General features: G+C 38.0%; 2 protein-coding genes across 3 annotated transcripts in view; one reads left to right on the top strand and one right to left on the bottom strand.

Annotated features, from left to right (window-relative positions):
• Nucleotides 1-4,022: 4,022 nt before the first annotated feature.
• On the bottom strand, nucleotides 4,023-26,956 carry ccdc25 (coiled-coil domain containing 25). Of its 2 annotated transcripts, XM_020529574.2 has the most exons (9): nucleotides 26,653-26,956; nucleotides 17,905-17,952; nucleotides 16,738-16,777; nucleotides 16,483-16,534; nucleotides 15,521-15,596; nucleotides 13,029-13,132; nucleotides 12,438-12,640; nucleotides 9,217-9,262; nucleotides 4,023-5,086 (listed from the first exon to the last, which is right to left on the bottom strand). In XM_020529574.2, exons 1-9 carry the CDS (start codon nucleotides 26,675-26,677, stop codon nucleotides 5,054-5,056), a joined length of 627 nt encoding a protein of 208 aa, XP_020385163.1. In that variant the 5' UTR covers nucleotides 26,678-26,956; the 3' UTR covers nucleotides 4,023-5,053. The 2 variants fall into 2 exon arrangements, with proteins under 2 accessions (XP_020385163.1, XP_048452725.1); XM_048596768.1 differs by lacking the exon at nucleotides 16,483-16,534.
• The window catches only part of esco2 (establishment of sister chromatid cohesion N-acetyltransferase 2), a 46,909-nt gene continuing 45,640 nt past the window's right edge, over nucleotides 26,137-27,405 (top strand). The window contains exon 1 of the mRNA XM_048596763.1: nucleotides 26,137-26,173. The gene's annotated coding sequence lies outside the window, so the exon portion shown is untranslated. The remainder of the gene's footprint in view (nucleotides 26,174-27,405) is intronic.

Genomic DNA, 27,405 nt, shown 5'->3' on the forward strand with positions numbered 1-27,405 from the left:
TCGTGAAAATACAACTCTCTCTGGTTTCTATGAGTTAGTCAATGCCCTATTGTTGCTCCTATAACACCTATAATATCAATTCTTACTTTAGTAAGTAGCCTAATGTGTGGTACCTTATGAAATGCCTTCGGAAAATCCAAATATATTATACCCACTGTTTTCCCTTTAACTAGTATGCTTGTTGCTTCCTCAAAGACATACAGTAAATATGTCATACATAATTTCCCCTTACTGAAGCCATGGTGATTCTGCTTGATCATGTCATGTATTGCTAAATTCTCTATTAATACATCCATTATAATAGACTGTAACATCTTTCCCATAACAGCTATTGAGCCAACTGACCTATAGCTCCCTGTTTTTGACTCCATTTTTTAAAGAAAGGGGACTTTGATGATTTCTGTCACTGGCTGTTTTAAATCGTCTGCGAGTGTTCCAGAGTCTGAAGATTCTTGGAAGAGTTAGTAATTTGGGAGGATGAAGTGGGTGAGAGCCACCGACTGGACATGATGCGGGTAATACTGAGTCTCTGACAGTGCCTCCATACCAGTGAACCCTCTCTGGGCTGCCTCCAATAGCTGTAGTCCATGAACCTTGGTGAGAGATATGAGCAGTGACGGAGTTAGATTGAGTGGTGGCCCTGTGAGTATGAGGAAGCAGAGAGAACATCATGATATTTACCCTTGCAGAGTGCGAAAGATCACATTTTTCCTGCATTGCTGGGCATTTCTTTTAACCTGGGATATTGCACTGACTCAAGCCACTATTTTGGTCCAGGCTGGCTGAGTTTGGTGGTGTGCCCTCCGCTGCAGCTCAGCAAGAAAAAGCAATGGCCCTCCTCTCCATCCCCTGTCCACCAGCACCTCAATGTCCCTATCTGCAAAGCAGGGAGCTCCCTCCTCTTTCTAGGCTATTTCTTTGGGGATAATGCTGGAACACATTATAATAAGGGACACTTCCTGGCTTGCCTCCTCCGAAGTAGTGCATAACTGAGAGTCAAATATGACACAAGTGGCATGAATATCACAAAGTCCCAGCACATCTGCATCTCCTGCCCCATGATGCTGGGAGACTGTGTCGGAAGGGCCAGTTACTCAAGAGCCAAAGGCTGTGTCAGAAAAGTCAACATGGACCATGGTAGATTGGCTGCCATGAATCTCACTCAAATAAACACACTACCAAAAAAAAGAAAATTCAGTCTGTTGTGATTATTTAATGGGCAAACTTTCTGTTTGAAACTTCTGAACCAAAGATAGTTCAAGACTGATGTCTCAAAAAACCTGTTCGGGGATGGAGCTGATTCCATGTTCCTCCCACAGCTAGCTCACCCTGTCTGCTGTTCTGTAATGGTATTGTCAATGAGGTCTGTCCAGGTCATGTTACTGTGGAGCTAAGAACTTCTGTATCCTTAAATAAAGACAAAATATCACAGATGCTGGAAACCTGAAATAAAAACCGAGAAAGCTAGAGAAATCTAGCAGATCTGGCGGCATCTGTGGAAAGTGAAACAGATCCAATGTTTCAAGTTCGCTGGCAATGATTGGTTTTTACACCTACTCAATTCTACTGCAGTTATTGGTGTTGCTTCTTTTAGAGAATGCCATTCAATGTAGTTTTCTGGACACTCATCAGAATTTACCATTGGCATATTGCTGGCTCCAGGTAATCCAGGGGACAAATGGTGATTTCCTAGTGCTAATGCTGTTAACCAATGAAGGTTATTGAAATGGAACACAAACCCCAATCTTTTTTCCTAGCATAAATATTTGAACTGGCATAAATGAGGAGCCATCTAGCCTTGTGCAAATCCTGATGGAAATTGCTGCCCCTATTTCAGCACCATTCTTGCACTTTGCTAGGAGATTCAGTATCTATTGAATCAACTCATTAGCTCATCAAGATATGGGTTATCCAAAGTTTACAACTGCAGCTTATAACACACTTTGTTTACGGTACCAGTTAAAAATTAAGAAATGTTTATTGTTTTATAGTAGCAACATCTACTTTTAAAGATGTTTGTGTGGTGGGCTTAATCCAAGATAAAAGGCATTCCAAATATTCAAAACATAGTTCACCTCAGGCAAGTACTGAAAGGTGAGAAGAGTACATAACTGTTGAAAATATAACCTTCCATATAAAATGGAATAAACTTCATTTTAACATATTTCTCTCTACCTACAATCAAGAACTGATCAATTCCCTTTCTGAGCTGTTTTTATTTGTGTTTGATATTGGATATAGTACAAACTCTAATTTGATTACTTTGATATGATTCTGTGAAATAATTGAATGGGTTATTACTGTATTGAGTAGTCAATGAAAACAACAAAACTAATGTTTGATGTGAGAGTATATTGTAATTGCTTACAAAAGTGATTAGAATTCAAGTCTTAAAACCACAGATTATGCATCCAGACTTGTTGCAACTGTTTGGATTTTTAGAATAGTGATTAGGAAATTTCATGATTTAACACATTTATTTTTATTTCAATATTGGTGTGATAATGGAGGTGTAGCATATTATGTTTGCATTCTGTGCTATAATATTGTTCCTAATGATGGTCCCCAACATAGCAAGTTTCCAATCCAATTGATGCAAGTTAGCTATGATTGCCTATTCCATTTGCTTACGATTAGTTCTTATTACAGATAAATGTGAGATGGAAGATGATAAAATAAATAACACTTTATTTGAAATAAATATATGGACATGTTACTTTAGCATGGAACATTGGGGCATTAACCCTCAATAAAAAAAACCGGGTAGCACTAATTAATAACTGGTTAGTGATTAGATAGTGGCAATGTTACTGCATTAGTGATTCAGAGGGTTGGCTAATATCCTGGGGTTTCTGTTCAAATTCCACCAGTGATATTTAAATTCAATTAATGAGTTGGTAAGGTCAATTTAAAATAAAAATACCATGGATTATTACAAAAACCCACATGGTTTTCTTTAGGGAATGATAGCTCCTCTCCCAAGACCCACCAGAGATTCTTAACTGCTCCCTGAATTAGCAATTGAGGTAGGCAATGAATACTGGATTTAATGAGTGATTCTGCCAGTAAAGAACTAAAAAAAAATTAAGAATAATAAACTTAATACCAGCAGTCTGAAATAAAACCAGCTGATGGAAATAATCAGCAGATCCATCAAAACTTTTTTGCTTCATCTTAGTCCTGAGTTGTGACAGCTAATACGTCTTTGTGTTTTTACGACAGGACATTGTGTTATAACAAAGTCACAGCCCTAATGTTATTCCAACTGAGGTCTTCAAAGCTGATGGCCTATTCTCACATCAAGACTCCATGCACTCATCCTACGGATTCAGGAAGAAATAAAAAAAAAATCCCTCCATCTCTTCTGATTGCAGGAATTTGATCATTGGAACTATCTTCAAGTAGGGAGATAAACCATGCTGTGAAAATGAAGTCTTAATTTCTTCTTCTCCTTGGTAGGAAACATGTTGAAATAAATGTCCTGGTTTGCCTCCTTCCTGTGGCTGAGGAAATTAACTATGAGATACAATGTCTACTTAAACCTTCCAGAGGAACCTCTGACATGTTACTTGCTGCTGAATTTGTCTGTCAAAGCATAAGAATGACACTGGGCATTCTATACTGTATTCATTTTTCTAACCAAAGCATTTGACTCTAAATCAAAATAGACAGGCATCTATTCCATGATATCAAACACTACCAAGAGATAAGACTGAAGAAGGGTAATGCATCAAAGTCACAATCAGAGGATGATATTTGTGAAATTGATTAGAATTGTTTGTGTTATGGTGGAGATAAAAAAGTTGATTAGAAGTTCAAACATTGAAGGTAAATTCAAATATTCTTTTGGTACTCAAAATCCAGGACATCTTTATTCCCAGTAGAAGTAGGAGCACCCCATTATTTACGCAATCACAAACTAATTCATGAAAAATGGGAGTCTGTTACATCAACATTTGAGGATGCAAACAGTGGAATAAAGTCAAAAATACACAACTGAAAAATCAGAAAAAAATACAAAATATGTTTGTTTCTATGTTTATTCTTTTCATCCTGTGTTCAGTTGTAAAGTTCAACAAATTAAAATTTACAAAATGTTGTAACATGTGGCTACACCAGAATGAAGATCAGAGTGTCTCGTATAATAATGCTGCAGATATTATGATGAAAAACTTAGTTGCATATTTAGTTTGGAGGGGTAAGAAACAACCAAACACATCTAAATGTATTAGATAGCCAGAAATCCTGGCTTAACAAAACACATTCAGCAATAGAATCCAAAGACTTCAGATGAAATCAGTGTTATAACCACAATCAAATTAAACAATGAATTAGACAAATTATAATTTTTGAACAAAATCATTTGGGCAAAGTAGTAAAAAGATATCAGTCAATTAGTTCTACTTTGCTTTATAGAAGCTAACGTTTCAGTCACAGGACTCATTCATACTTTAGTTTTCCAACATTTTTATTTCATTTTGTTTTGTTTTAATTATACACACCAGCGTGCATTCTTATACAGTTTTATACAAATGACAAACTATTTCAACACACAACAGCAAAACCCAGATTTATTGCTTATCTGACTCATTTCAGTAAAGTAAGAGATGAAAGGCCTCATGTAGGTAAACTCACACTGCTTGAACTTTATGCCAACTGCAGCATAAATCAAACCATGAAGTCTTTTCAACAATACCCAAAATGATCTACACATTTTTGAATGAGACTTTATTTTAATAGACTCCCTTCATGTTTTAGGAGTTCAAAAGTATTCCAGCAACAATACTTCTAGCAATAAGCTATTATCCTCAAACACGTGCCCATGCGAAGCACAAGTCAAAACTGCATTTTCACATGTGAATTTCAAATCAGGTGGAGAAAAATTTAGAGGAAAAAATATCATTTTCCACTTAGTTGTTCTTAGGGCAAGATAGAGATCTTGTAACTCAATGGCACTGGTCCACAGAAGAAAAGATATAATCAGAGGAGAAACATTATTTGGTAGGCCTACACCTTGGTTTCAAACAGTCTTTATCTTAGCATCCAGTGGCCTTTACATGAAATCATCAGAGTCATAGCCACAATCCTAAAGAAAGGAAAAAATGAATTAGACAAATGATTACTTTGTACAAAGAACAAAAAAAAAGCCAGAATTTTCTACTTTAATGGCTTTTCCACATTCAAAATGTTACAAATGGAAGAGGGAAACAAAAGAAAATTAGCATCAAGAAAAAGATTAGAGAATGCATTTTGATTGCAGACTGTACTAAAACTATTACAAACTGAGATTTGGCACTTTTAAACTGCAACACAAGGGGTTAGACTTAAACAAATCCAAAAGTCTGGAATTGATAAATGCAGTACCACATCGACATTAGACCCTGCAACTGGTTCACTGTATTGTAAAAATGGTGAGCATTTGTATCTCACCTTTGGTCGTCAGTCATGACTCAGTGGTAGCCTCCTCCTCTAAGTCAGAAGGCCGCAGCTTCAAATCCCACTTAAAAGTGGGAAGTGTAAAATAGCGGCTGACACTTCAGTGTTATGTTTCAGATGAGATTCTAAACTGAATGCTTCCCTTAAACTGACACAATAGACCCCACATTACAATGACAGAACAGTTCTATCTGTTATCCTGGTTGCTATTTATCCCTCAATTAATGCCATCAAAATAGATTATCTGATCATTACCATATTGCTATTTGAGAGACCTTGATGTATACAAGTTTATCACACTTCTTACATTTGAAGGCAGCTACATTTCTTAAGTACTCCCGTAGCTATAAAGACATTTTCACATCCAGACATTTACTTTAAGCCAGGTGTATCATTCTGCCTCTGGAGCCTGCTCTGTCATTTGATAATAATATGTTTGAGCTAATTGTAGTCTTAAAAGTAATTTTCTCATATTTCTCCATCTCTCATTTCTATTAAAAATTTACGTAGCTCAGTCTTGAATTAGTGACTTAACCTGTGGTGCACTCTAGGGAAGAGAATTTTATAGGCAAACGACCCTCAGAAATAAAACCTCCTCACCCGAGTCTTAAATAGGAGATTTCTTCATTTTAAATTGTCCCTGCTAGCTCTAGACTCCCAAAAGGGAAATATCCTCTCAAAATTCATCCAGTCAGGGTCCTTTGGATCTTATATATTCCAATAAGATCACATCTCATTCTTCTAAACTCCAATGGCTACAGGCCAAACCTGTCCAACCTTTCCTCATAAGATAATTTCCTTCTCGCAGGAATGATTAAAAAAGCTCTCTCTCATCTGCTTCCAGTGCAATTCTCTTTTCATGAGTAAGGGCCATAAAACTACACGCAGTACTCCAGATAAAGTCCAGGGCACTGTATGGCTGTATCAACATTTACTGTTTTGATGCCTGATGCCCCTCACAATAAACACCAACATTTCATCAGCCTTCCTAATTACTTGCTGTATCTGCATATTAACATTGTAACTAATGTGGTAAGACACTCAGATCTCTACTGCAGAGTTGGTTTCTTTCCGTTCGAACTATACACTTTGTCTATTCTACCTACCAAAATGGACAAATTCACATTTTCCCAAATTATTCTCCACCTACCAACGTTTTGCCCACTAACGTAACCTATCTAAATCCCTTTGGAAACACTCACTTACTAAAGCTTACTTTCCTCACTATCTTGGTGTTATCAGCAAATTTAGCTACCATATACAAGTGGTCCGTTCATCCAAATAATTAATTTAGATTGCATATCAAGAGGCCAGCATTGATCTCTGTGGTCCTCTACTAATTAGATTGCCAATCCAAAAAATGACACCTCTGCTACCTGTAACCAATATTCTACCCATGCTATTATTTCCTACACCACAAGCTCTTTCTTTGTGAAGTTACCTTTGATGTGGCACGTTAATGAATGTCTTTTGGAAATTCATTCCATTCATGGAAATTCATCCTTGTCTGTTACTTTGTCAAAAAACAAATTACTCAAACATTATTTTCTTTTCACAAAACCATTTGTCTCTGCCTGATTGCAATATGATTTTCTAAATATCCTGTTACTACCTTACTGATAATGGGGTTTTGCGTTTACACTAAGACAGAGTACAACTAGTCTGCCGTTTCCCGCTTTTTGTGCAGAAGTGTTACATTAGCAACGTTAATCTTTTGGGTGCTTTTCAGAATGGAGGGAATTTTGGAAGATAACAAGAAATGCATCTAGACCATAGGAGTAGCATGCAGGACCTGAGACTTGTAGGCTTTTTGTTTTAACAGTTTCTTAATGCCTCTTCCCTAGCAACATGATTGTTTCAAGTTTCTCCTTCCCTTTTACCTCTTCATTTTCAAATATTCTGGGGATTCTTCTTGCACAAACACATGTTTAATGATTCTGCCATTTCCTTGTTTCCCATTAATTCCCCAAGTCTTACCCTTGATGGCACTGTACAACTGTAGTAACACTTCCCAACTTGGGCTACTTGGACCTTCTTGTTTAATCTGCAAATTGGTGATATAGTCTGTTCCAATGTAACTCATTAAAATAAAAAAGTCCTAATGGCTCAGGAAATCTAACACTTGATATACTAACTATCACAGATTTTATCCCAGCTCAGTGCTGAGTTGGTTGACCTCCAGAGTGCAATCAAAATGCTACAAACAGCCTCAGTTACCACTGTAAAATACATAGGATTTAATATATTGTTTGCTTGTACTATGACTTTTAAGTACCATACTTTAAACAGTGTTTGGGTTTTTGGCAGGAAAAGACTTGCTTATCTACAGTTATCATAGAACACAACACTATAACTGGGTGAAACCTCTGTGTAATCATTCTAAAAATAGTTTAAACCTGTTACTGTTTTGATCTTAAGCATTACACTAAATAACGTTTACCCCAGATAGGATGTACCATATAGTCAAAGCTTGCCTAATGTCACTTTAAAATATACAAAACCATCACATGACAAAATACTTATTTGATTCTTCAGGTTTAAACTAATATTTGTCATGTTGTGCCAATCACCTTCTTATAATACTTTCCCTCTAGAATGAGCATTTTCTGCCAAGAGTGACTACTTATTTTAATCAGAAATTACTTCATATAAACAACCAGCTTTCTGGATCTGAACAATTCTGTTTTCCTGCAGTAACTGAGAATCAGACTGTGGTGCAGAAGTTGGCCAGGTCACCCGACAGGTTATACTCTCTTCAGAGAGTGAGGAAAATAAGCATTCTTTTTTTAAAAACTGAATTGTGCTAAATTAATAAATGTCAAATGCATCATTCATTCAAAATGAGGATGTTCATTTAGCTTGCCATTCACTAGCAGCATTTTCTATTGACTTCACAGTTGAGATTTAATTTTTAAGAGTTATTAATGTATTCATCACTATTTTTATTGACTGAAACATTTGTAGAAATCAAAAATCTGGATCATTGGAATCCTATCCAATTGACTAATTATAAAACGTATTTGCATTTTGTGATCTCACCATTCACAAGGATTTCCGGGTCCATATTCCTTGCGAGTGGTGGGACTTTACGGCACAATAAGTGAAAAATATCTGATCCAGACAGAAAAGGTCTTTCTGAAGGGTCCTGCGCAATCATACAGGTTCATGGAAGGAAAATGAAAGAGCAGAAGAAATCACAGCAATCCTAGCACCAATCTGCATTTGAGCTGTCCCAAAAGTAAAGGTCACATGTGACAACAGTAAAGGTCGCACGTGACTGTTAACTGTCACTTGTTTGTTAAATAATGCTTTATTACTTAATAAATCCTCCTAATTTGTAACACCAGAAATACTAACTGCCAACCATTTGTTTTGTCAAGAAACCAAAGAGGTTTATGTAATTTACAGAAATGTGAACCACGGATTAGCAGTGGGAAGTCAGCCGAGAGTCCTGTATGCTTTCTGGCAAGTTTGCTGAATGGTACATGGATCCATGCAGATGTGTGGTGGGCAAGGACAAGATTGTGTATCATGGCCAACTAATTCAACAGTACTACAACCCAGATTTAAATGAAGCATAGCCATTGGTAAGAAGCACCAGATGTCTTATGTCTACTGTAATATAACACAGTGTTAGTCAAAGTCTTCAGAAAAGGACAGAAAAAAGTTTTTTAAAAAATGCATGAAAACACATTGACCAAATTAACAGTGAGCAATAATGAAATATGACTGGGGACAGGGTGATTGGCACTGTAGTGAATTATAGTTAAATATCCTTACCTGATTGCTGCTCATATTTTCAGACTTCATAAGTGAAGAATAACACCTAAGGGAGGTGATACAAACAGGTTAAACAAAGATAAAAAACAAAAACTGCAGATGCTGTAAATCAGAAACAAAAACAGAAATTGCTGGAAAAGCTCAGCAGGTTAGGCAGCATCCATGGAGAGAAATCAGAGTTAATGTTTGGGGCGAGTGACCCTTCTTCAGAACAGTTCTAAGCAGGGGTCACTTGTCCCAAAACGTTAAATCTGATCTCTCTTCACAGATGCTGCCAGACCTGCTGAGCTTTTTCAACAATTTCTGTTTTTGTTAAACAAAGGTAACTTGCTGTTGTGCTAATTTGGGCCAAACGCCTCCCATCATTATTAGAATGTTGTTTTTCCTTCTCTCGATGCTTTTTGATGCAGTTATTTCAAAAACTCTTCTTAAATTCAGGTTTTGTTCTAGCTCATGTCCCATAATTACACAGTCAGAGATGTACAACATGGAAACAGACCCTTCGGTCCAACTCGCCCATGCCGACCAGCTATCCTAAATTAATCTAGTCCCATTTGCCAATATTTAGCCCATATCCCTCTAAATCCATCCCATTCACGTACCCATCCAGATGTCTTTTAAAGGTTGTAACTGTCCGGCCTTCACCACCTCTTCTGGCAGCTCATTCCATATATACAACACCCTCTGTGTTTAAAAGTAGCCCCTTAGGTCCCTTTTAAACCTATGCCATTTAATTTATGGACTCCCCTACCCTGGGGAAAAGGCCCTGGCTAATCCATGCCCCTCAATTTTATAAGCTTTTATAAGATTGCCCCTCAGCCTCCAGGGAAAATAGCCCTGGCCTATTCAGCCTGTCCCTGTAGCTCAACCCTCCAGCCCTGGCAACATCCTTGTAAAACTCTTCTGAATCAAAAATCCATTATAAATATAATGACCTTGAATGCATTTCTCACTGAACACACAGTTACCTTCACTCTAGCTCATCTCCAGGTAGTTCAAGCTACCCATTTTAGTACCTTAGTTTTTAAAAAAACTGTCTACAAAACTGCTGTTATGTCAACCATTTAGCTGGCTTGCAATACAGACATTTGCATTGTTTCCCTTCCTGTTCCTCAACTTTATTTATCTGGATTCTAGTTTCAGAAGAAGTCCACAGAACACTATTACACCCTAGAATCCTTTCCATTATTAGCCCACACAAGTTTCCTTTAAACAACTCTCAAAAATGTTGCATATACTGCTATCCAGAAATACAGATCTCTTTTGTAACTGCACGTCATATGCTTCCAATTTTGTTACCTCTTCAACTTTCCACATATATATCATACAGTTCTTATTTTTAACTCCTCTTCCTGATATTTTATTCCTATCATCGCTTTTCTTTCCTCACGTTTTTCTCTTTTCCACCTTGTTATCTCTCCACATCAGTTTAAACTTCAACCAACTTATTATACTCTCCGGAAGGATACTGTTCCAAATTCTTTTCCCAGGAGATACCAAATAACATCATTTTGCTTCTTTAGCCTAGGCACAAGAAATAGGAGTAGATCATACAGTCTGTTGAGCCTGCTCTCCACTTCAATTTAATTGTAGATGATCGTAAAACTTCCTCCCCACTTCCCAAGACTCCAAAATCCATCTATCTCAGCCTTAAATGTATTCCACAATGAAAATCCCACAACTATCTTAGGTGGAGAATTCCAAAAGATCCACAGCACAGTGATGAAATTTCACCTCATTTCAGTCCAAAACAAACGTTCATCCTGAAACTGTGCTCCGCGTCTTACAATACCTGACCAGCAGAAACAATCTCTCAGCATCTACCTTGACAAGTCCCTATAAAATCATGTATATTTGAAGTAGGCCATCAAAATATTCAGTTAATTCACACAATAACTTCTTCTGCACTAGAATGAAATAGATTGCTCCTCTGGAATCACAACTTACATTTATATTGAGTCTTTAACATTATAAAACATTCCAAGGTGGTTCAGAGGGGTATTTCTTATAAAACAAAAGATTTGGAGATATTAAAGCAAATACTAAGAGGTTTAGGGAACATCTTTAAGATGGAAACAGAAAGAACTGCGAATGCTGTAAATCAGGAACAAAAATAAAGTTGCTGGAAAAGCTCAGCAGGTCTGGCAGCATCTGTGAAGGAAGAAAGAGTTAACGTTGGTCACCAGACCCGAAACGTTAACTCTCTTCCTTTACAGTGGCTGCCAGACCTGCTGAGCTTTACCAGAAACTTTGTTTTTGTATCTTTAAAATGGAAATAGGAATACAAATGCAGGAAGATTTAGAGGGAGTTCCAGAGTTTACAGCCATGAAAGTATAGCTAACAATATTGAATCAGTTTGAAAAAAAAAGATGCTCAAGAAGCTAAAATTAGGGCATCTCTGTAACTGTGGTCAAGGAACAGGGCATTAGATAAATCAAAATTGATGCAACTAAGATCACAGTTTTTAGATGCCCACAGGTATACTGATGTCAGTCAGTACAAGGCTCACTAGGATAGCAATGGAATGAACAAATCTACAAGATACTTCAGCAGATGATCCAAGTTAGGGGCAAATTCAGGACACATTAAGGTAGTTGAAATAGGCATCTTAGTAATCGCTTAAATATATAGTATGAAAAGTTCATCTTGGTATTGCATCTCACACCCAGGTTGCAAACACAGTGTCTCAGCCTCTCAGTTTTCAAAGATAGGGCTGGAGGAGATTAAAGGAACCAAAGACAATAAAGTCCCAATATTTATTAAGAGGAATCTTCTGTTCATTCCCTACTAGATGTCAGATTAGCAATCCGATAATTTAGAGACAACAGAAAAATGGCAGTAGATCTGGGTACTGTCAGTTTACATGTGAAACTGAATGCTGCATTTTTAGATGACGTCACCAGGAAGGAGCAGATAGATGGGAAGTAGCAGGGGCCCAATAACAGAGAACACCAGATGTGAAAATCATGGTGCAGGAGAAGAAGCCATTGCAGATGAGTATGTTTCCACTTTTTATCTGTGTAATTGTGGACAGAATCGAGTACAGTCCCATACATCTGGGTAACAGTCGAGGGGTTCCACAACCAAGTAAATAGAACTTATTTTCCTTCTAAAGATTTTGGGCAGGAAAGGCATTGACATAACACTTTCTAAAAAAAAGTATATCGGGTAAAATAAATATTAAAAAGCCTGTGCTCTCTGCCACTATGCTGATACAAACCGAAGTTCCTCAGTTTCTTTTCTCTTCTTCATCTCCTCTTTTTCTCTTCGCTTCATCTCTTGAATCTGTGCTTTTCTTTCATTCTGTTCCTCTCTGTTCCTGGATTCCTTTTCTGCTGCCAGATCTGGGAATCGCTCATCTTTAGTTTTCTCCAACCGGTTTAAAATTTCATTTATTTTTTTCTCCACTGTAAGTACCTTCACCTAATTGGTACAAATTTAAATTGTGTAAATGATGGCTAAAAATAGTGACTCTTCTGAGAGCAGCTGCATGCAACAACTTTATGCTACCATACTTGGGCTATATAGCTGTAGTAGGTGAACCTTTAACTCACCCACAGGGACAAAATGCACTTTATAATACAAAATTGTTTCAGGTACACCTTAGCCTTAACTACTGAATGCATAAATTTTTTTGCCAGTTCCAAATTCCTAGTTTCAGACTTTAAGATCTCATTTATGTTGACATAAGAATTATAAAGGAAAATCCATATTTCCAATTAACAATTCTCTAGTATGCCAACAAAATTGAGTAGTCAATCAGGCCATTATTTCTACTTCACAGTAATTAAACAAGAAGTGTGATGGTTACCTCTTTTTGTCGGTGGAATCCTATTTGACCCACATCCATATCACCAGTCTTCTTCAGATTAGACCACGGAGTGTACACAACATTTATGTTGTTCATTTTGCATCCTAGTAAACAGGAACAATGAAATTACAGGTACATGTAATGTTATTATTACTAACAATATATTGCTATTAATATTTTGAACAAGATAGTGACTGGCCTGACTGAATAAGTGCAGTGATTTACAACAAAATGAACAAATAAGGGAGGAAATAAGCAGCTGAGATATACTGAAAGCAAAACAATATTATCTTTAATAAATTTTCCTGCAGAAAACATTCTTGCAAGCTTACAGCCTTAATTAGAAATAAATTACAATACAACAGGACATTTGCCTCAGTCTGCTTTGGCTTTTATCCTAAATGCACATAGAATCACTCAGCACAAGCGTCTAGCCTATTTTAAATGTCCTTTCAACTATTTAATCAGACCAATTCTTACAAGTTAATATGGTCTTATCTCTGAAGAAAGGACAGGGTCGATAGATAATGTAGTTGATGTGCATATCAACTTCTAAAAGGCATTTAATAAAGTTCCACTCTTATGATCTCAGCTATTGCACTGATGGTTAAGTCAGAATTACAGAGTGAAATCTAGCTTTGTATGTATAAATTTTTAGAAAAAAAATTTAGTTAATATGGTGGTCAGGCATTAAAACATAGCCACAGAGTCTCCAGAGTTCCTTTAACAACGGAACAAAGACAAAATGCTATTCAAGTATAAAAAACATCTTCAAATATTTTAACCACACAGCAAAACAAAGTCTTGTCCCATTTCCCAATACTATCCATTACAGAGACTCAAATCATAAAAAACCCTATATCAAATCAAATATTTATAGTTTCAACTTAACCGATTTTTCCCACAGCTCCTGTAGCTACAAAGTCTACTCTCTCTGTAAATTATCTTCAGATTTCTAACCAAACACTCCTGCTTTGGAAGTTTTACAAACTAAAATTATTACATTGACCTTCTCCTGAACTGATGTATACTCCTTTCTCAGAGAAGAACTATTTTTGCTTCTATCAGATCAGTCAGGTCTCTTTGAACTGCATGTGTTTTTTGTCTCTCGGTTATCTAACCGAAAATCAATCTTCAATTATTCCGAGCCAAAAACAATCCAGTGGTCTTCATTGTTTGCGCTTCTCGTCGTAAACCACCACAGTAAAGACAATTTGCCAATAAACTACACGGGCCTTTGCACTTTGACACATACTGGATTAGATCACTGTTCTGGAAAGAGTGTCTGAGCTAGGTATATAATTTTTTTTTAAAAACTGTTCAGGAAATTAACCAGCATCGCTCCCCCCAACCCCCCAACCAAATGCCACTATTCTAAATCCAAACTCAAAACAACATGTGATGAAAATTTTTCATCACACTACATTAAAAATGTGTAAAAAATGCAATTTATTGGTGTGGGTACAAAAAGGGCATAATTTCACTGTTTCCAGAGGACGCAAAATTTGAAAATGCAGTAACCAGTCAGAGATTCAGGAAAACAGAATGGTGAAACGTAGACAAACTTGACAAATTAAATCCAATGTGGAGAAACATTAATTATTGCATTATGAAAGGAAGAATGAGGAGAGTCAACATAAACTAAATAACAGAAGTAAGAACAATTAAAGAAACTAGGCAATTCACACACACAAGTCATTGAAAGTGGCAAGGCTAAATGAGAAGTTTGTTAAATAAAGCTTAAGGGATCCTAGGCTTTATAAATACTTGCATGTGTACAAAAGTAAGCTACGTTAATCTTTATAAATCACATATCATCCTTAGCTGGAACACTACATCCAATTTTGGGGGCACCATACTTTAGCAAGGAAGTCAAGGCATTGGTCAACACATGGAGGAAAGCTTGAAGAGCTGATAAGCTTGTCAGAACTGAGAAAGTTGAGAGATAATTAAACGGGAACAGAAGTGTTAAAAACTATGATTGGGCAAATAATGAGAAATTGCTTACACTAGCAAGAGAATTGAGAACCAGGAAAGACAGAGATTTTAAAAGTCTCTTGTCAAAAGAATAGGATGGACAAATTAAAGCTCTTGCAAACTGGACTGCATTGCTGGCAAGGGTGGTGATGGCAGACTCAAAAGTAAGTTACAAAGAGAATTGGAACAATACACTTCCTGAAAGAGAAAGGAATTCAAGGGCCACAGGGAGAAAGGAGGAAACTCAGACAGCTCTTTCAAATGGTCGCCTTCCAGGTGCATGACCAATTTTGACAACTCTACTAGTACAGTCCCCAACTTATCTATATAAACAATAACCAAGCTCTGACAAAATCATGCATAAAATTTAATGTCTTTGCTGTCTTGTTCTAAAGCCTTGTTTTAATAGATGATTTCATTCTAGCTCTATGTTCTTTCATTCATCTGTAAAAATCTCCAGCAGTCCACACTATTCTCCTAAAAGTTTAATGAAAATTGCTCCATGAAATAGTTACCTTGTATGCTATTGGCTTTTACCAGCTGAGCACAGTCAATTAGTACTTCCTTGGGGATGCTATCAATTCCCTGCCCCTAGGACAAAAACAATATACATTAACATACATTGCTTTACATACTTCAAGACATTTTAATTAAAACTCAATGTCTGATTAAGCAGTTTCACGTTTTGCTTAAAAGAGATGTTTCACTGTTAATGAACCATCGCTTCACTGAAATGATAACTTGCAATGGGTTCAACCTTTAGAAGAAATGGATCCAGCAACAAATATGGGTTTATCTAAATTAAAGCACAATGCATTTAATTATTTACAAAACTCTTTCAAATAATTGTTATTTCTGCAGTAGTCATATTCAATTTTTTTATGTTCTCTAACTCTATTCCACCTCATCTTAAAGCATCAGTTCATGAAGTATCATCTACATTCGTTACCTTTCAGTGCCTACCTAATCATGAGTGTGCAGGAAGTGAATGTCAATATCAAAAATGTACAACAACCTCTGCAACAGAGCCTGACTTTCCTTTTGCACAAAAGCCACAGATCACTAGGTAACAATCAGGAGCAGAAATTCTTGTAGACTTTTCTGTTCCCTAGCTCAAGAACCAATCTCACTCTCCAAGACCCACCAAACGTGGCTAAGATCAACTTCTTCAGTACAGAGCAAAATTTAGCAAGATTCTGGTCTGCCTGTCTCAGTAGCCCATTATACCATCCACCCAAGATTAGCTTTTAAAACATCTGAAACAGAAGTCCTATTTCATATATGGAATTAATCATTTGAATATTTGTCACATGCAAATAACTAGTGAACAGGCCACTCGTTTGTGGGACAAGAAATTAAATTGTCAGATTACTATAAATCCAGCCTGAAAATTTACAGTATCATAATACATAGTTGGTAATTTTAAAAATTGATAAAGCCACTTTATTCAAAGGGAAAGGGATCCTGTGCATCGTACCTTGTATAGTCGGAGGTACACATGAGCTGAAGACAATTTATCGACGTGAAACCTAAAACAAAGAACAATTCTACACATACAATTGATGACAGAAACAAATAATGCATTATATGATTCAGACTGCAAACACCATCTGTTCATTAGTAATTGCAACAAAAAGGATTAGCAGCATTAGCAAAACATTGTAATTAAAAAGAATGTTTGAAATTTGGATAGAACCAGCAGACAAAACTATATATATTAACAACAACATACCAAACATCTTCTGGCCATCCATACTTTATTAGGTCTTCATCTATATTTAAAAAAAATACAAGTTGCACAGTGCCAATTCATTAGCTAGCTAATTTCATTCAAAACATCAAATACTATTTGATTATCTTTAAAGACACATTGAATTGCAATTTCCTATTGGATACACTCAGATGAATCTCTAAATCGTAAATCATTCATAACCCTCTACGTTCGTCATGAAGCAATAAAGAAATCCCTCTTTAATCCTAGGTAAAAGACCAGAAAAGAGGATATTGCAAACAGTAACTGAAATTATAATAGGAACAATCTCTCCCTGCAGAATGTCCTCAGTTTTCAAGTACAACGCAGATGATCATTATTTCATCAAAGCCAAGAATAGTGCAATGAGCCACATGTCAAAAGGAATTCTTTCCATCAAGCATGTACAGCCAATTGAATCCTAATGTCAGTTCTTCATGTCAATTACAAAAGTATCATTGACACAAAAACGCTTATCATAGCAATAAGTGGAACAGTTGGTTAATGATACCAAAGGAAGATATGGCAATTTGTGCACTTTAATAAAGTTGATTGTGGGCTGAAATGGACAGGTTAGCTGAGGACATTATCTTCCAGTACAATCTGAAGGAATGCCCAACATCCAATGGAATGAGGCAATAAGTGATGGATGAATTAAGAGCTAATTCAATTTGAACTGGTTATATAAATATGGGAGTTAGTAAATCAGCTGGTAGTCAGCTTTATGAAATGTTGCTAATTGAAATAAAGCATTGACATAAACATGTGGACTTGAATTCTGTTTAAATACAGCTATCTTTTGGAGTATAACAGCCACAAAATGCAAGAATAACTCAGTCAAGAAAGACTACAGCCTTCTGACATAGCAGTTATAACCAGCATGCTTCTCCAAGATATTGATCTAATTTGACAAGAATAATCAAACTAATTGCACCTATTTGCCTTATTGGCAAGATATTCCAAGTCCTGATCAGTTTTTCAGTGATTAAAAATAGTTTTTATATTTTGACTGGAATTTTCCTGCTCTGCTATCTCATACCAAATCTAGTTTATTAAAATTATACAAAACTGATATAGTTTCTTCAGAGATCACTGAAGCCAGCATCTGTAAAACTACATAAGATTAGTGGAAAAAAAGAAAACACTTACTTTCATATTTATCTTTTCCCATATAGATTGTATACGGAGAAGAAATCACTGCAATAAAATAGAAGCACTTTAATTTCCTCATTTTATTGTAGGAAAAATGAAAAGTAGGAAAGCAATTTATAAAAAGCTATATTTGTAAATTCCAAAACTTCACATTTCACCAAATAATCTTGTGAGTTTATCATTCTAACGATCTCTCACCACTTTAATTATATGTTATATTTGTATTTATAGAACATTATTTCATCGAGTTCTGATTTCCTTTTCTCCATGAATATTTGTGTGATCAGTTGGGGGTCTCATTTCTTTGATTAACAGAGCAGCAATAGCTGCAAAAGAGGCTACACAAAAATTTAAAAGGGAATTTAATTATTTTAATTCTGTCCCAAAGAGCTGAACACCTCCCCCCAGTGGCTGCAATGAAGACTAGATAATTTTCAGTGACACTGGTTGAGGACATGGAAAGAAACTCCCATGTTCTTTGAAATAGTGACATGCTATCTTTTCCATCTATCCAAGGGAGCAGGCATGGTTTAGCAACTTTTCTGAAAGGCAACATCACTAACAATGCAGAACATTCTGAACACGTAATGGAGATCTTGTGCTTGAATTTCTAGAGACTTCTACGCAGGACCTGGCTCAGAGAGATAGATGCAACAATGTCACCAATAAGTCACAGCCTGCTAGAAGTAGTTCACAATTAAGAATGTTTTATTTGTAATTATGCTATTCAACATGTAAATATGTCCTTTAAGAATTATAACCTGAATTTAAATAGTGACTTTAACAATAGATGTTTAGCAGAAGCATAAAGCAAACAAAGTCTTACATTGAGCCATAGGAAGAGATATTAGGGCACATTGTGACAAAAGTTTTGATAAAGGTAGGTTTTAAAACAGCAACTGAAAGGAGGAAGGAAAGTAGAGGAAGAGGTCTAGGTAAGGATTTCTAGAATGAAGGGTCGTGGCAATTATTTTCTGCTACCAACAGTAAAGCAATTAAAATCAAGGATGTTCAAAAGGCAAGAACTGGAATATCATAGGACATTATAGAACTAGAGTGGTGAGGCAACAGCCTAGTAATACTATTGCTGGATTACTAATACAGAAACTCAGCTGATGTTCTGGATAAAAACCGAAAGAACTGCGGATGCTGTAAATCAGGAACAAAAACAGAAGTTGCTGGGAAAACTCAGCAGGTCTGGCAGCATCGGTAAAGAAAAATCAGGGTTAGGTGTTTTGGGTCCTCAGAATTGATAGTAGCTAGAAGATAGGTATCATCATTCTGAGGAAGGGTCACAGGACCCGAAACGTTAACCGTAATGTTCTGGATACCTGGGTTTGAATTCTACCATGGCAGTTGGTGAAATTTGACTTCAATTAAAAAGAATTGGAATTAAGAATCTACTGATGATCATGGTACAATTGCTGATTGTTGAAAAATCCATGCAGCTAATATCCTTCAGGGAAGCAAAATGTGCCACCCTCACCCGGTGTGGACTAAATGCAACTCCGCAGATCAATGTGGTTGACTCTCAAAAGCCCTCCGAAATGACCTAGCAAACCACTCAGTGGTATCAATTGCTATGAAATCTTAAAGATATGAAATTAGGCAGACACCTGGCATAGACCCAGGCACCAGAAAAAAAACAGAAACAGTCCTGTCGCTCCTGCAAAGTCCTGTGTACTAACATCTGAGGGTTGATGCAAAAATTGGAAGAGCTGTCTCTCAGATTAGTCAAACACAGCTTGACAGTCATACTCAAAGATACTTGCAGTCAATGCCCCAGCCAATGCCATCGCCATTCCTGGGTACATTCTGTCCTGCTGCAAGGGTGACCGCCGCATAGCTCTTGTGGAGACAAAATCCCCCTTCACATTGAGAATAACCTCCATCGTGTTGTGTGGGCCTATCACCGTACTAAATGGGACAGATTTCAAACAGATCTAGGAACTCAACACTGGGCATCCACGAGACGCTCTGAACCATCAACAGCAGAATTGTTTTCCAGCACAATCTGCAACCTAATGGTTAGCATAGCCCCCACTCAACCATTACCATCAAGCCAGGGGATCAACCCTCATTCACTGGAGAGCACAGAAGGGCATGCCAGGAGCAGCACCAAGCATGCCTAAAAATTGTCACCCTGGTGAAGCTATCAAACTAGATTAATTATGTGCCAAACAGCAGAAGCTGCAAGTGACAGACAGATACCACAAGCAACAGACCACATCCGAGATCTGCAGCCCTGCCACATCTAGTTATGAACGGTGGAGGTCAAATTAAAAAACTCAGTGGGGGTGGCAGGTCCACAAATATCCCACTCTCAGTGACGAAAGTGACTAACGCATCAGTGCAAAAGATAAGGCACATGATATCAAGAAATGGTTGGATGCACTGGATATGCAAAAGCTATGGGCTTGATAACATTCTGGAAGTAGTATTGAAGACTGGCATTCCAGAACTTGTCACTCGCCTAGCCAAGCTCTTCCAGTACAATTACAATACTGGCATCTACCCAACAATGTGGTAAATTGCCCAAGTATAACCTGTACGCAGAAAGCAGGATAAATCCAACAAAGCCAATTACTGCCGCATCAGTCTACTCTCAATAATCAGTAATGTGATGGAAGGTGTTATCAATACTGCTATGAAGCAGCACCTACCCAGCACTAACATGCCTAGTTTGGGTTCCACCAGGGCCAAGCAGCTCTTAACTTCATTACAGCCTTGGTTCAAACACGGATAAAAGTGTAAAATTAGAGAGGTAAGGTTAGAATGACAGCCCTTGACATCAAGACCGCATTTGACCAAGTGTGGCATCAAGGGGCTGGAGCAAAACTGGAATGTTTGAATTATATTGGATTTGGTTGACAAACAGTACAAGTTTTTAAAAAGTGAAATCTCGTCCAATGTTTCTCTTTCTATTGGTGTTGTGGGGATTAATATTTTAAAAAGAAAGTATCAGTCTCTAAGAGGATCATAAGTTTAAAGAAGCTGCCACATTAAGGTGATTCATACACACTAGAGGCAGTGGAAACTTAACTATTTCTAGATCACTTAGGCTTTTAAAATCTATTAGGAGCAAAACAAAAGTTACAGAAAATGATAAGTTGAGGAGATGAATACTGCAAACACAGAGGGCGAGAACACATTTGCTATATCGTGCCTAGAAGAAATGTCGTTGATTCTATTTGGCTGATTAAAACACTACCTGGCTTCTACTATGCGATTCCAAACTTTGCATTTGGCCTCAAAGATCACTAATCAATTGCTTCAATCACAACTAGACAGTAAGCATACATAGGAAGAAAATAACCAGTAACAAGCCTGAACGTTAGTTACAGAGTTCAAAGCTTTCGCACTGAAAAGTAAAAACTGTGACAGTTTAGAGGTGTTAGCTGTGCTGCACTTTCTACCAATTAGATTCATTTCACCAGAGGTAACTGATCTCCAAATCTCAAACACATCATACACAATCCTTGAAAGAGAACTTTAGTTTTGTTCTAGTGGGTCCTTAAACACAGCATACTCTTACAAGATAAGAGATGCAATATTATACCTTCTTAATATTGAAACAGCACAGAAACAATTATTTTGTCACGCATTTGTGTAACTGTGCTAAGAAACCAGCATAACTTCCTTCAGTGTCCCCTAACTGCAGATTCCCATCAGAGCCCAAGGACATCCAGTGATCTCTTAAAAGGCAATCCACATCCATCGCAGAAAAATCCAGTACTGCACAGCTGCTTCAAGTAAAAGGATCTCTAAAAATGTGACTTCTGTAATGTCAAAGGCTGGTGTGCCTTCAGGTTATTGAGCCTACTAAATTTAAAAATACCTCAGTTGAAGTGTTAATGCTTGTAATTGGGAAAGAAAGGCCAACAAAACAGACTGAGGCCCAAGAAGGGCGCAATTCAAGTATGTGAAAGTCTTGGTAATAAGTGCAGACTCTGGCAAACCCTGCATACCACTCAATAAGAGCAGTTTCTCAATGATTTTCTATGGCATTCTAGACAACAGGAGGCAAGTAATTTCCCACCACACCAGTCTCTGCATTCAAATGTTCATCCCCTGACTTTTGTGCCACCCCCACCAGAATACCTTCACTAAACACATCTTCCCCTCCACAGTCAGCATTCTGCAAGGACTATTTTCTCTGCAACACTTCGGTGCACACGTCTACTGCTCCTAATACTCCCTTCTCTCTCTGGCTCTCGCCCCACCCCCACCTCTCCCTCTGCCAATACCTCCCTCCCACTAACCCCAACCCCATAACACCTTTCCTTACAATCGGAAAGTGCAACACTTACCATTTCACGTTCTCCTGCCTCACTGTACAAAACCCCAAGCACACCTCCCAAGTGAAGCAGGTTTTTTTAACTCATACTTCTTTCAATCTAGTCTACTGTATTCGCTGCTCAGTGTGATTTCCTTTACATTAGTGAGGCCAAGCAGAATAAATGAATGCTTTGAGGAACATCTCTGCTCTGCCCTTAAAGAAGGGCCCCAACTTTCCAGTCTGCCATTTTAAGAAACCATCTTGCTCCCATTCTAACATTTCCACACTGAGCAAGCTGTAGTATTCCAACAAAGTTCAATGAATGCAAGAGGAACAGCACCTCATTTTTCACTTACACACTTTATAGCCTTTGGGAACGAACATCGCAGTTGTTTAACTCAAAGCATGACCTCTGACCTTCATTTTGTTCACAAGTTTGTACAGTGTGGAAGCAGGCCATTCAGCCCATCGCGTCCACACCGACCCTTCAAATAGCATCCCAACCACCCCGTACCCTATCCCTGCATTTCCCACCCTAGACACTATAGGCGATTTAACATAGCCAATCCACCTAACCTACACATCATTGGACTGTGAGAGGGAACCAGAACACCTCGAAGAAACCCACGAAAGTGAACACGAAGTGAATGTGCAAACTCCACACAGACAGTCGCCAGAGGCTGGGACTGAACCCAGGTCCCTGGTACCGTGAGGCAGCAGTGCTAACCACTGCCACTGTGCTGCCCCTCGGCACTCCCCTCCTCCCAAATCACAGGAACACATTTGCAATTTACATACAGATGGTATCATAGTAACCTTTCACCACCAACCCCCTTCATCACTGCCTCCACCATTCCTACCGTAACATGTTTCTTTATTCACTATTGAACATGTAGTGGAAAACTCAAATGCTTAATTTCTAGCATCAGTTCTCATTTAGAATACTTTGTGAAACCCAAGCTGTCCTTCAAATGATGACAAACACAATGCACTAACAGTCAGCTGCCTTCCTAGCAGCACCTTAATTCCTCATGGCTCCTGCTGAAAATCATCAGCCAGCTACTTCAGATTATAACCATTATGAAATACCTCTAGAGGAGGACTGAAATATTTTTTAAAAAAAAAAAGCAGTAAGTGGTCATTTAGCTCCTGGAGTCTGCTCCATTAAGATAATTGGCAATTACCTACCTCAGCTACATCTTGGCTTACTAGTCCAAATCTCGAGTTCCTTTGTTTCTGATATCTGGCTCAAACTTAACTGCTTTGGTGAAGGAGATACACAATAAAGTCTTGCTACAATCATACAAGGTCTTCATGAAAACTTATCTGGAATACTGCAGTTTCGATGTCCTATAATAAAGCAAGTTGTGTACTCGTGTTGGAGATAGTGCAGCTGAAGTTCACTATACTGGTCCCTGGAATAAATAAATTGTCCTATAAGGAGATATTATTATTCAATATCTGGAGTTTAGACAAATGAGGGGAAACCTAACTGAAAAATACAAGATTCTGAAGATTCAGGATTGCATGCGTTGTTTCCCCTAATTGGGGGATCTAAAAGCCAGGGAAATACTCTTTGTATAAAGGATTAATTATTTAGGATTGAGATGAGAATAGGGCAGGTAATGGCTAGTAGTATTAGCACTAGACTATTAATCCAGAGTGGTTAAGTGGCGCAGAACCCCAAATCCACCATGGCTGTACTGAATGGCATAGCAGGCTAAACGGGTCAGATGGTTTATTTGTGCTACTATCTCCTGCGTTCATGATTTGAATATACTCAACGAATGACTACAGAATTCCAAATATTCACAACATTTTCACTGCAGGACTCCTCGTCTTAGTCCTAAATGGCAAAGCATTTTTTCTGCTTAGACTCTTCAGGGCAAGGGAATTATCTTCACAGTAGCTCTCATGTAAAGCCCCTCCACTGAAGAATGAAAAAGGAAAAAATGTCATACAAATACATATATAAATGGTGGTCTTAAGTAAGAGGTTTGTTTGATTTTCTTCCAGTGAGATAACTTTGTTAATGAGATATTATTAAAGTACATAAACACAAGAATAGAACTAATATGTTCTGAATTGATCGTTCTAGAGGATTGTCCATGATTACTGACCAGACTAAATTTGTTGCCAAAAACAACTCTCATCAGCTGTCTGATGGCTAACACTAAAATGTTACCACCTTGTGAAGGAGGTACAACTCAACAAAACATTACAGAAGCATGGTGACATAGTTCAACAGTGACCAGCTGACAGAAAATGACTAGTTTCAGCAAGGAAATACTGGAGATTGTGAACTGTGAGAGGGATACAGCATGATTTGGATAAGCTCAGTGAGTGGTCTAATGCATGACAGATGGAAATACTACAAAGATAAATGCAAGGATTTTCACTTTAGTAGCAAAACTCAGGAAGGCAGATTATCCGAGTAGTGAGAGATTGGGAAAGAGAGGAATGGGTAGAATGAGGCCAGGGTATCCTTGTACACCAGTCACTGAAAGCTACCATGCAGGTGGTGAAAAAAGAAAGCAAATGGTACGTTGCCCTTCATAGCAAGAGGATTTAAGTAAGAAGCAGGGATATCTTGCAGCAGTTGTGCAGGACTACAGGGTCTCAGTGAGACCACACCTGGAATCGTGCTTGCAGTTTTGGTCTCTTTATGAGGAAGGATGCTTTGGTTATGGAGGGAATGCAACACATGTTCACTAGACTGATTCCTGGGATATCAGGACTGATACATAAAGAGAGATTGGATCAGTTAGGACTGTATTCACTGGAGTTTAGAAGAATGGGGTTGGGGGTTGGAAATTGCAAAGAAACCTATAAAATATTCTAACAGGACTAAACACGATAACACAGGTAGGATCTTCTGATGATTGTAAGACAGGTGGTCGAGGCAATAACCCTTTATTTCTCCAAGCCTAAGCTATAGCGTTGTGGAAAAGAAAACACTTGCAGAAATCTCAAAAGCAAAAAAACCTGTGTTCAAAAAAATTGCAAAAATTTAAAATGCAACAAATTTTACCAGTTTACTTCTGGCCCCAAGGTCATCAGCTGTGGCTCTAATCTGGGACAAATTGCCCCAGTATTTGTCCTATATGGATGCTTTATCCTGCCAGCAAACACATTTGTGCTTGAAGTACCTTTGTTAATTACAATCAAGCAGATCATCTACATTAGTTCAGTAATGGATACAGACCAATTCTGAAAATACTACACAATCTTACGTATGATAACGGGATTGTTTACAAGTTACATAAACTGAAACAAGGCATTCAATTGGAGTACATTGGCATTACTTCCCAAAAGCAATAACCGAAGGGATAAATCCTTACACTGTTTCTATACCCCTTTATTCCCGTTCAACTTCCTATTTGACCAAATTATACGCCAGATTGCACAAAACATAAATATTCATTTTTTTTAAACTTTTCACAGGCACAGGTAATACACAGCATTTTATTGTTTTCTTGATCAATGTGCTGGTGTTTAAAAAGTAAAATAAACAAGCAAAAAAATATGAAATGTAATAAATGATTGATCTCACTGTTGTACTTATTTTAAATTTTATTGCAAGTAATCTTGGTCCAAAGTGGCTGTTTAGAGGTTAAGCAAGGTGGAAATTAGAGGCACATAACACAAACACATAGGAAAAACTTAGTTCACTATCGGTGGTGACTTCCTGATAAAATATGCCATTTTCTAGGGGCATTCCAATGAGCACTAATGAAAGGGAAGTAGTTAAAATTGTAATGAAATACTGTGAACAAAAAAACTGCAGATGCTGGGGAGAGGGAGGGGTGATGGCAGAAGTATGGGAATCGGATCAGATAGGGCTGAGGGCTCTGTCAACCATGGTTGTGGGGAATCTTCAGGTGTGGAATTTAGGTGGACATTTTCAACACCCCTTCTCTTCCACCCCCCCAAGTCAGAACAGATGTGACTGAGAAACCGGGAGAATGGGACTGAATCACTCTCCAGGTACCGTCTCCAAGTACTTTATTCTCTCTCAACCTCACCAGGGGCGCTCATTCTACTCTTACCCAGCTATTTCCATTCCTGAAGGGTCTTGAAACATTAACTATTTTCGCTGCACAGATGCTGCCAGACCTGCTGAGTTTCTCCAGCAATTTCCGTTTTTGTTAGTGCTATAATGGTGTGTTCCAATTGTGAGGGAAGGTCACCGACATTTGTAATACTTTGCTTTCCATGCACACTATATTAGGCATAAAGTAAAAGCTAAAAAGGAAGAAGTGTTTCCAGGACGAAAAGGAGAGTTATGCCAAAGGAAATAGATGAAAAGAGCCAATTGCTATTAATCCTGGGAGGAGACTAGGCCATGCTCAAATACCTACCCTCCCCCTCACCGTCCATAACGGACAACTTTAAAGTTCAGAACTACTTCAAAGACTATTTCAGTAAGAGGACGGGTTTACGGCAAATGCCGCCGATATACTTACCATTACTGGTGAAGTAGTAAACCATGGTCGATCAGCAGGCTCCAGCTCAGGTTCAGGCTAGGAGTGACGGGAATTCAATGGAGGAGCCGGCGCTGCGGCCACGTGATCAGTGCGCTGCAAGCGCCTCTGGGTGCAAGCTACACCAAAGCATTTGCACAATGTTTCAGGGCGGAAGAAATAAAGCAATGCAGCCAAACTGAAACCCGGTCAGAGATAGTAGGAACTGCAGATGCTGCAGAATCTGAGATAACAAGGTGTAGAGCTAGATGAACACAGCTGGCCGAGCAGGATTTTTCTGAAGGGTCTAGGCCCGAAACGTCAGCTTTCCTGCTCCTCTGATGCTGCTGGGCCTACTGTGTTCATCCAGCTCTACACCTTGTTATCTCTGAAACCCGGTCAGGTGGGTGCCCTGCAATTATTCATAAGCATCAAGGCCATGATTTAAGAATAATTAAATAGAGCAGATCGGATGTCAACTTCTCATTTCTGCGCGATAGCAATTCAAACCTCCCCGCTGCAATTAAAAAAAAGGTCTGAGAAATCGCGCTCTGAACGTTGGTTCATTTCCCATATTGCCATTGAAGATGTTTGATCTGATTTTTTATTTTCCGCCCACATCATACCGCGGAAGTTCGATGAGGTGGGGAGGGGGAAGAGAGGGCCGCGCTGCTTAATCCAATCAGAGCTGTTTCCAGCATAGGTTGACAGATGATCCATCCAATATGAGATGGAATAGGTACGTCGTCACCACAG

This window comes from Rhincodon typus, chromosome 5, assembly GCF_021869965.1.
Source record: "Rhincodon typus isolate 14 chromosome 5, sRhiTyp1.1, whole genome shotgun sequence".
Taxonomy (NCBI): domain Eukaryota; kingdom Metazoa; phylum Chordata; class Chondrichthyes; order Orectolobiformes; family Rhincodontidae; genus Rhincodon; species Rhincodon typus.